This window comes from Lepidochelys kempii, chromosome 27 (assembly GCF_965140285.1).
Source record: "Lepidochelys kempii isolate rLepKem1 chromosome 27, rLepKem1.hap1, whole genome shotgun sequence".
In the NCBI taxonomy this organism is placed as follows: Eukaryota; Metazoa; Chordata; order Testudines; family Cheloniidae; genus Lepidochelys; species Lepidochelys kempii.
The window spans coordinates 2,913,024-2,923,972 of NC_136406.1; the positions used below are offsets into that span (position 1 = coordinate 2,913,024).

Here is a 10,949-nt window from a genome sequence, read left to right on the forward strand (position 1 = left end):
TCACTGGGTTCCTCCCTTTGCTTGTTGAGCCCTGGTCCCCTGGCACGGCCATGCTGTGCTGGATTCACGCCAGGCGTGGTTCTGGTGTCAGCCCATTCCTGTCAGTAACATGTAGGTGCTGCATCTGTCAGCATGAGAGACGCCCCTGGAAGTTCCCAGTGACTGACTGTCCTTTCTCCCTCCAGCGTGATCGACTACAAGGAGCAGAACCGGATGTCTGTGCAAAGCGTGGCGATTGTGTTTGGGCCCACTCTCCTGAGACCAGAGACCGAGGAAGTAAACATGGCAATGCACATGGTCTTCCAGAACCAGATAGTGGAGCACATCTTAAATCAGTACAGCTACATCTTCCCAAACAGCTAAGCCCAGCGGTGAGCCAGAGCCGACAGTGAAAGCAAGGAGCAGAGTCCCTAGGATGGACTGCGGCGGCTGCTAGTGTGTGACACTGAATTGTCCCAGCCTGGACTACAGACAATGGTGGCGACAATCCTTAATGAACTGTCAGTGCTGATGCTGGGCTGCAGCTACCTGGGATGACTTTGTGCCATTGGCCACTGGAGCCATGTGACCAGTGGGCCTCCTTTAGAGATGGGGAAACGGAGTCAGAGAAAACAGTCACCAGATTGGTCATTCTGCACAACACTCCTGCTTGCCGGGGTTGGTACCAGGCTGTTCCCCGGGAGAACAGCCCCAGGAGAGCACAGGGCCTCTGAGCTTTCGGCTGTCCAGCTGCTGAGAGGGGAGGGTCCACCGTGGGGCTGTGCACGTTCACTTTGCTGCAGGTGAAAGCAGCCCAGGCAGGTACCGGAGAAGGGGCTGGACAGCCTACCAGACAGTGAAGTGGGGACCGTGCTTACCAGCATCAGCTGTCCGCCCCATGCCTGCTGGAACTGCCAGCAAGAGCTGTGCCAGGACCCCTCCCCCACACAGCTCACGCCACCCCCTGAGACCTGGTGCTGCGGCATCCACCTCTGTGTGCACATCTGCCCCTCAGCCAAAGCAGCCCTCGGGAGCACCGCCAAATCCCCTCCCGCGACCAGAACAGCATGTTAAACACGCGGCGCTGCAGCACCTCGGGCTGCGTGACACCTGGGCTGGAGCCCAGCCGGCCTCCCTGACACCTGCAGCCATTGGGGGGCGGACCCTGAACACCCCCGAGGTTGTTTATAGTGCTGAGAGGCCGAGACAGGTTTTCAAAAGAGCTCAGCTTCCAGGGAGAGCAAGAGCAGCCCCTGCCCCCCGTGGGAGTGGCTGAGCACTCCCCATAAGCGCTTTGCTCCAGGCCCCCCAGCAGCGAGCAGCAGCGTAGACCATTGAGCCCAGGTCTCCACAGTCCCCCTCCAGGGCCGTGTCACCCCCAGCCTCGGCTGCGTTACTCAGATGGGAGTGGGCTCTGGTGCTAAGACAGCTTGGAGCCAGCGCATGCCAAGGAGGGGGCTGAAACCAACCAACCAACCCCCCTTGAAAACTCCCCTTTTGGAATTAAAAGGAGACCTCCCCCCACCCCTCGCAGCTCCCTCTCCTCCAGGGGAACAGCTCCAGCTCTGCCTGGTGAGGGGCTTAGTTCAAACTCCTCTGGGCGTCTAGCTGTTGGTGGCTGCAGAGGCCTTGGGCTGTGAGTTTAAATGGCTCACAGGCTGTTTTAGTGCTTTGCCTGAACCTGCCCTGGTCTCCCTGCAGCAGGGTGCCCCAGAAGTGGCAGCGAGGCCACCCCGCAGGGCTGCCAACATTTCAAAACGTCAGCCAGGGCAAACCTGTGCATGAGGAAAGGGCCTGGGGCCTCTGAGCCCCACCTGGGCCAGGTCCTGCACAGCTCAGAAATACTTGCCCGCCCCATGGCTGAATATCCATGAGCCTGACCTAGGTCTCTGACTCCTCCTGCCTCCCTTTCTCTGCCTCCATTGCCAAGAGCATGTCCCTGATGGAGCAGGGCTCCCCCCAGCTGCTGCCTCAGGACAAGGCCTGGACTTGTCTCCCACTCCTCCTGCCCTCTCAGACCCCCCTTTTCTTCTCCCTCTCCCCATCTTCCCCTCTCCCGAGCCACCCTTCAGCACCCATCCCCCACAGGCACTGCTGCCTTCCTCCCCACAAGCTTGCCCCCTCGCCACTGGAGAATCATGGGAGTATGCAAGAGTCACGTTCATTCCCAGGCAAGTCCTCAAGGCACAAGTCCTGTCAATGCCATGTCTGTTATTTGTGTTACAGTCACACCCTGTTCTACTAGGCCCTATACAAACACAGTGCAGGCAGGGCTAGTGGGGAAATGGCCGTTATTTTCTGTGAAACAAGTTCAAAATGTGATGGATTTTTTTTGTCGATGTTTTGTTTCCATTGGAATTAAAACATAATGTGTTTGGTTAGGGGCTTTTTTGTGCTCCTGCCCCTCCAAAACACAAAGAAGGGGAGAGGAAAGGTGGGGGGGGCCCCAAACACTGACAAGGTGTTGTTTTCATTTGAATTAAACTGAATGAAAGAGTTTTTTGGTTTGAACTGAAGCGTTTTCATTGGCCAGTGTCAAAGGATACCAGCTTTCTGGGTGTAAATGTGCAGATTGTTCAATGAGCTGCATTTCACTGAGAAAACACTGTCACAATAATCTTTCACCCAGCTGCAATTCTCTGAGCCGGTCCCTGCCCCAAAGCATTCACAGTGTGAGCAGGAAGAGAAACAAAGGGGATTTGCTCAAGGTCAGGAAGAGAATCCAGGTCTCCGGAGCAGCTGCCTGCATGGAAGGCAGAGAGAGGAGCCCAGGGTGCACAAGGAAAGATGGAATGCCAGTTGCAGCCACTCAGCACCCAGTTAAGAAAGAGCCAGTTTTGATTTTTAGAAACCAGAAACTCTCCTGTTATTACCCAGCATGGGGGACATGAAACAGGATCTAATAAAATGGCATTGAGGTGAGGGTCAGGAGCCATGGGTGTCATGCCCAGCAAAGTCACTTGCCCACTCTCTACCCAAGGTCAGACTAGATGATGATGATGATGATCCCGTGGGGCCGCACAATGCCTGACTCTCCCTGAAGGAATTGCCCCTGCTGGGCAAAGGCCTTGTCTCTAACAGTGGATCTGCTGGTTCTCTTCCAAATGTCGGGTTTTGCATATGAATGAAATCTGGATCGCCCATTAGTTTGTCTGGCTGTTCCTGTGTTTAGCGTGGTTCCTGGTTTTATTGATTAGCCAGCCCTGGTTGAAACCCAGCCAAGTACATGGTGTGACAGTGAGGAGAGCCACTAGTTCCTCTGGAGAACAGGAAGAGAGCATGAGAATACCAGCCAAGGGCAGGGTGACACCCAAGACCCAGTCAAGCAATATGGCACTGCCAAATGACAGCATGCCCCCAACCACGCCTACCCACCAACACATGCACAGAAGGAAAATCTCTGGAGTTTCTGTGATGCACATGGGTGGGCCCAAATCCCTCTGTTTCTTTAGATGGAGCCACGGCAGGGCTGTCTGTGTGGAGGGCAGCGTAGCTCACTGGATAGAGTGTTGTACTGGGATTTGGGTGACCTGGGTTCCAGCCCAGCTTTGCCATTGGCCTGCTGGCTCACCTTGGGCAAATCACATCACTGCTCTGTGCCTCAGTTTCTCCATTGGCCTAATGGGGCTAATAATAAGGGGCAAGATTTTTAAAGGTATTTAGGCACCCACATACCTTTAAAAGCCTGGCCCAAAGTGTTTTGAAATCTGCAGCTCAGCAGAAGGGAGAGAGCACAATGCTCTCAGGCTCCCAAATCCAGTGCCCCGGGTGAGAGTGAGTCTTGCAGCAGCTGGTCAAAAAGCAAAAGGGAAAAAAATCATGCAGAAAAGGTCAAAATCCATTTAGTTTCAGTTTTGGCATTTGACATGCTTGGTGAAATTTTTTTTATCGGCAATTTGTATTGAAATATTTCATTGACTGTTGACCAGTTTTGAAATAAGGAAGCGTTTGGTTGGTTCACCCCCAGGGTGGGCTTTCCGTCCCCTTGGCCTCACCACCCAAAACAAAGGGAAACATCGGCGTTTTTTAAAAAAATCGTTCTGGAAATTTTTTCCTTTCAAAACCAGAAAACGAGCAAAGGAAAATTGTTGATTAAAAAAGTGAAAATGTTCATGAAAAACGTCCCTGTAGAACAAAGAGGCTGGTGATGGGAACACCTTTGCCAGCTGCACCCAACGAAAGCCGAGAGGTGGGGGTTTTAAAAATACAATTTGCCAAGGGGAAGTAATACTTTCCAAAGCTATGTCTGGACAGTGGGAGGGGAAGTGCACATCACATGATCTGCCAATATTAGCAACCCAAGCGGGAAATCTGGACAGAACACTTTGCGAAAGCTGCCTCTCTTCATCCAATATTACCACAATATTGTAATAAGTTTCAATATTACAACAAAAGAACTTCAAAACCAGACTCCAACGAGAGACTGCTGAATTGGAATTAATTTGCAAACTGGATACAATTAACTTAGGCTTGAATTGAGTCTGGGAGTGGATGGGTCATTACGCAAATTAAAACTATTTCCCCGTGTTTATTTCCCTCCCTCCCCCCACTGTTGCTCAGACGTTCTTGTCAACTGCTGGAAATGGCCCACCTTGATTATCACTACAAAAGGTCTCCCCCCACCTCCCCCCACGCTCTCCTGGTGGTATTTATTAGCTCATCTTAAGTGAGCACTCTCCTTACAGTGTGTATGATAAACACTCATGGTTTCATGTTCTCTGTGTATATAAATCTCCCCACTGTATTTTCCACTGAATGCATCCAATGAAGTGAGCTGTAGCTCACGAAAGCTTATGCTCAATAAATTTTAGTCTCTAAGGTGCCACAAGTCCTCCTGTTCTTTTTGCGAATACAGACTAACACGGCTGCTGCTCTGAAACTCTTCATTCTATGTTATTGGCATGAACACATCTAACCCACTCTTCCTCAGTGTGGTGCTCTGCAAGCATTTGCCCAGACAGAGCACACCCCATTCGCTGATATATCTGCCACTTTGAGCGAGCACATGGCCTGGCCTGCATCCTTAACATTGGTGTTATAAACACTAACTAGCTGAATTCAAGCATGGCTCTGAAACACCTGGATACAGTGAGGCTGGCTGGCTGGCTGACTGCCTCCAGGCGTAAGGGATGGTGCAAGGGGAGAATGGGGCTGAGGGACGGGATCTACCAGTGAATGCTGATCCTAATTACCTAGGGTCATTCATAGATTTAAAGGCCAGAACAGCTCACTGTGATGGTCTAGTCCAGAGGTGGGCAAACTATGGCCCACTGGCCACATCTGGCCCACGGGACCATCCTGCCCGGCCCTTGAGCTCCCGGCCTGGGAGGCTAGTCCCGGCGCCTCCCCTGCTGTTCCCTCTCCCCTGCAGCCTCAGCTCGCCGGGCCACCAGCGCTCTGGCCTGTCGCTCCTGCCGGGCAGCACGGGCGGCATGGCTGGCTCCGGCTGGGCGGCGAGCTCCTGAGGGAGGGGGGGTTGAATAAGGGGCATGGGGTTCCAGGGGGGCGGCAGGGGACAGAGAGCAGAGGGGGTTGGATAGGGGGTGGGGTCCCGGGGGGCCTGTCAGGGGGCGGGGTGTGGATAGGGGTCAGAGCAGTCAGGGGACAAGAAGCAGGGGGGGTTGGATGGGTTGGGGATTCTGAGAGGGGCAGTCAGGGGGCGGGAAGTGGAAGGGGGCAGATTGGGGGCAGGGGCCAGGTTGTTTGGGGAGGCACAGCCTTCCCTCCCCGGCCCTCCATACAGTTTCGCAACCCCGATGTCGCCCTCAGGCCAAAAAGTTTGCCCACCCCTGGTCTACTCTGACCCCCTGCATATCACGGGCTGGAAAGCCTTGCCCAGGGCGGGCTGCAGCAAGCCCAGAGGTTCATGTTGCACTAGAGAGCATTTTACATCAGCCTCCTCTGAGGGCTCAGGAAATCAGGGGTGTCCCTGGCCCCGGGGTCCTCTACCACACCCTGCCCCAGGGAAGGCTCCGCTCAAAGGCGTTGCAGGGCCCTAGGAGATCAGTGCCTGGCGGGGCCCAGTGAGACGGTGCGCCTCCCCGCTCTCTCCCTCTGGCCGCAGGCGCTTGAGGGATAAGCAGCGCGCGGCTCCGGCTGTGTTTGCTGGGGGGCGGGGGGGGCGAGGCTGAGACCGTTAGCCCTGAGCTAAGGGATGATGAGAAAGGGGCCAGGTGGCAGAGGCCCAGGGTTGCAGTGAGGGCTCGGCTGCTGTGGGCCGCGTCCCTGGGCTGGAGCCCGGAGCGGTGGCAGGCCTGGGTCCCTGCACCAGCCACTGGTGAAGTGGTGTGAGCCCTGAGAAGGAGACCCGGTTCCTTGGAAGCCCGCAAAAAGGGCTGAATGTAAAGGGCAGGCGCAGGGGCTGAAGATGCCAGTGGGGGGCAGCCAAAGCGTTTTGTTGGACTCTTGCTACCCCGGCGGGGGGCTGTGCTGGTGTGTGACCCAGCCGGTAGCCCGAGCCGCTGATGACCTGCCGAGCGAGGGCAGCACCCGGCTGGCGCCCGGAGCAGGAGGTGCTTGAGTGGTGAGAGCAGCCCCCCCGACAGGCTGTCAGCTGCAGAGAGGGTTTGTCCCGTGGGCAGCGGGACACGACGGCACCTCACCGAGCAGGCAGAGGCAGGTCACTGCCGCCTGGTTTGACAGGTGAGGCCCAAATCACTCCATCGCAGCCTGGTGTATGCCCGACCACCTGGTATAGAGTGAAGAAGACACAGGCCGCTGTCAGCTCCTCGCACACACGCCCCATCCCCACCCCAGGAAAGGAGGCCGTGGGGGCACAGGCCCCATCCCCACCCCCTGCAAACTGCCTGCAGTCCGGGCGTCCCTGCAGCCATCCTGCTGTGGCCTGAGCAAGCCGTGGTTACTACAGCAACGCCTGGACAAAGGGACTCCCGGGGTAGTCAGTTGTTGTCAAGGCTGAATCCCCACTCTGTCACTCCGAGGGCGGGAAGTGGGGGCCCGCAAGGACTCTAACCGTTAATTCTGGCCACTCCAGGCTTGTATTAAACTCCCGAGGTTACAGCTTTTCTCTGACCTTGGCTTGGGAAACGCTGCCACCACCCAAATGCAAAAAAACCCCTTGGACCCAGGAAGGAGCACTTGGGAATTGTACCCGCAAGCCCTTTCACCGCCCCCCTCCGGGGAAGAGCTGAGAAAGAAAACAAAGGAAATTAGCTGTTGCCCCCCAGCTAGCCAAACAGCATATGCACAAACCTCTTAGGACACCAAAAATCCAATCCTGTTCTTAAAAAAAGGTAAATTTTATTAAAAACGAAAAGGGGTTTTTTTTTGGCTGGGCTGGACTGGGCGCATGGCTGGGTGCACAGCATCTCACAGTGACCACTGGTGGCAGAAATGCAGTGACAGCCCAAGGCTACTTAGCTCTGCTAGCATTGCCCTACAATCAGTGTGCCCCCTTCCCCCTGCACACCCACTGTGCACACGAGCTGCCTGAGCACTGACTGCCCGCTGCCTTGCAGCATGTGTGTCAGTCGCAGGTGTGCAAAGTCCACCCCGGGGCATCTAAACCACAGCTGGCCTGACCCAGGACCGGTCACGTGAGCACAACACATGGTAATAGCGACCAGAGCGGCATTACAGTCAACATCCCGGGGAGCAGGAAGGTACCAGAAACCAGCAGAGTGACACCAGTGTGGAAATGGAGTGTGTGGGCTGGGGGGGCAGGGGAGGGAGCTTGTAAAAATGTTGGCAACAGCTTAAAAAAGAAGCCTAAATAAAGGAATTAAACTGCTTAGCTTGACAACAATGGGCATTGGCGGTAGCCATCTTTACTAGGGGCAGCGTCACTCCCCCGTGGCACGTGTGTGCTCAGGTGTGCTGGCGGGTGGCTGGCTCAGGAGCTCAGCAAGCTGGCGTGGAGCAAGCCCTCCTCCGCCCGCTGCCCTGAGTGCAGAGGAAGGGGTGTTGGGCTTGGAGCACGGGCAGGCAAATTTCAGCTTGTCCATGCAGTGCTGCATGACCTGGATTACGGAGCAACACCGCACTTCCCTCACTGAGAGACAGGCAAGTATCAGCCTAGCCCTGTTTTATAACCACTAAACCAGAGCAGTTGGATAGCACCTGTGCAGGCAGCTCTGGGCCCAGAACCCTGCCCGCTCGTGACAAGAGAGCGAATTCCCGCAGCCACTCAGTGACACAGAAAGGCCACCCCATGTACGTGTGCATGTAATCTGTAGCCACGGTTATAACCACAGACACCCCCAAAGGCCAGCCCCCCCAAGGGCCAGGAACGTAAGCCAGGAGTCCTACAGCTTTACAGCAAAGAGTTGTGCAAATCAGTGGCAAAGTCGCCCTGTACTGGCCACACCACAGTCTGGGTAGCGACCCTTTTGTTCACACGGGAGCGGTCTGTCCTGTGGTACTGAGTGGCCAGGGTTCAAGCCTGCCAATGAGCCCATCCTTATGGCTGTACCTATTGGCAGTTTTCTTTTTTAAAAACCTGGATGATTTAATTGCCCCAGTGAGCAAGCGTCGCTTAAAGCAGCTTAACTATGGCACTAATTAGTGCCTGATGGGCCGCATCCGGCCCATTGCCAGTTATGGGATGGGGCAGCCATTTCAAGTGGAGGGAACTAGGGAAAAGCAAAGATGGGGGACCCAGTCTCTAATAACTGTTTTTCATTCATTCTCACTCGTAAACTAACAGATTTACTTTAAAATGGCCAGAAAGCCCACAGATTGCGGGCTGGCCGTGTGAGGGCACATTGTATTCTGCTTACACAACACAGAGTTCAAAGCTCTGCTTGGAGTGAAAAACTGGCCCCAGCATTACGCCACCTATATATATAAAGGCACCTGGGTAACAGATGAGCTGGAACAGGACGTGAATTGTGGGTGGCAAAATTTGCAGATGATGCATCATCACTTTGGTTAATCCCTACAGGCAGTCTCATGATGCCATTGTGAAAATCAACAGGATGCCCGCCCAGGGATACTGTGTGCAGCTCTGAGCACTCCTTAAGGGAACATCAGAATGGCCACACTGGGTCAGACCAAAGGTCCCTCTCGCCTAGTATCCTGTCTTCCGATAGTGGCCAATGCCAGATGCCCCAGAGAGATGAACAGAACAGGGAATCATCAAATGATCCATCTCCTGCCCCCATTCCCAGCTTCTGGTAAACAGAGGCTAGGGACACCATCCCTACCCATCCTGGCTAATAGCCATTGATAGACCTATCCTCCATGAATTTATCTAGTTCTTTTTTGAACCCAGTTATAGTCTTGGCCTTCACAACATCCTCTGTCAAGGAGTTCTACAGGTTAACTGTGCATTGTTTGAAGAAATACTTCCTTTGGTTTGTTTTAAACCTGCTGCCTATTCATTTCATTTGGTGACCCCTAGTTCTTGTGTTATGAGAAGTAGTAAACAACACTTCCTTACCTACTTTCTCTACACCAGTCATGATTTTATAGACGTCTATTATATCCCCCCCTTAGTGGTCTCTTTTCCAAGCTGAAAAATCCCAGTTTTATTAATCTCTCCTCATATGGCAGCTGTTCCATACCCCTAATCATTTTAGTTGCCCTTTTCTGTATCTTTTCCAATACCAATATCTCTTTTTTGAGATGGGGGCAACCAGGTTGCACACAGTATTCAAGATGTGGGCATACCATGGATTTATATAGAGGCAAAATGATATTTTCTGTCTTATTATGTATTCCTTTCTTAATGATTCCAAACATTCTCTTTGCTTTTTTGACTGCCGGTGAACACTGAGTGGATGTTTTCAGAGAACTAGGTATCCAAACTAATTAGTAGCATGTCAGTACAGAAGCGGTAGATTGGGAGCATCTGGTCACCATTGTAGCAGAAAGCCATATTAAAACACATACTGTTTTTGTGTTTGTTTGCACCTACTTTACTCAAGCAATCCTGATCGCTCTGAATCAGTGACCTGTCCTCTTCATTATTACCACTCCCCCAACTTCTGTGTCATCTGCAAACTTTAGCAGAGATTTTGTTTTCTTCCAGATCATTGATAAAATCAGTAAATAGCGTAGGGCCAATACCTGCTCCTTGCAGAACATTCACCATTTACAGTTACATTTTGGGACCTATCAGTTAGCCAGTTTTTAATCCATTTAATGTGTGCCATGTTAATTTTATATCATTCTAGTTTTTTAATGAAACTATCATGCAGCACCAAGTTGAAGTATATTACGTCAACACTATTACCTTTATCAACCAAACTTGTAACCTCATCAAAAAAAGATATTGAGTTAGTTTGACAGGCTGTATTTGTCATAAACCCATGTTGATTTGCATTAATTACATTATCCTTCTGAAGTTCTTTATTAATTAATAGCCATTCTATTATCTTGCCCAGGATTGAAGTCAGGCTGACAGGCCTATAATTACCCAGGTCATCCCATTTACCTTTTTAAAAATTGGGACACCACTAGCTGTCTTCCAGTCTTCTGGAACTTCTCTGGTGCTCCAAGACTTATTGAAAATCAACATTGACAGTCCAGCAAGCTCCTCAGCCAGCTCTTTTAAAACTCTTGGATGTAAGGTATCTGGACCCACTGATTTAACAATGTCTGACTTTAGTACCATCTGTTTAACATGCTCCAGAGCAGTGGTTCTCAACTTATTTACCATTATGGGCCACATATGCAGCTCTCTATGTGGTATGTGGGCTGTATCCACAAAATATATATACTACCTGTATGGCCCTGAGGATGTCACATGGGCTGCAGCTGTGTGCTGATTGGGCCACAAGTGGCTCACGGGCCGTGGATTGAGAACCACTGCTCCAGAGATACTAGTGGAATGGAAAGAGGCTAGCATCACCATATGGCAAATCTGTGTTCTCTTGTTTCTAATGTAGGTGACATATGAGGCAATGGAGACTCGGACCTGGAGTCTTTGCTGCTGAACAGTCTTTAGGCAGGAAAGGCCCGTAGGATGATGGGATGACACCAAAATGAGCTCACAGTGGTTCTGGGAG

At 52.4% G+C, this 10,949-nt stretch overlaps 1 protein-coding gene across 3 annotated transcripts in view; it reads left to right on the forward strand.

Moving 5' to 3' along the window:
- The window catches only part of PLEKHM1 (pleckstrin homology and RUN domain containing M1), a 144,416-nt gene extending 141,926 nt beyond the window's left edge, over positions 1-2,490 (forward strand). For all 3 annotated transcript variants that reach the window (XM_073326194.2, XM_073326197.2, XM_073326195.2), the window contains exon 16: positions 186-2,490. In XM_073326194.2, coding sequence (XP_073182295.1) covers positions 186-363 — 178 coding nt within the window. In that variant the 3' untranslated portion in view covers positions 364-2,490. The remainder of the gene's footprint in view (positions 1-185) is intronic.
- Positions 2,491-10,949: the final 8,459 nt, after the last annotated feature.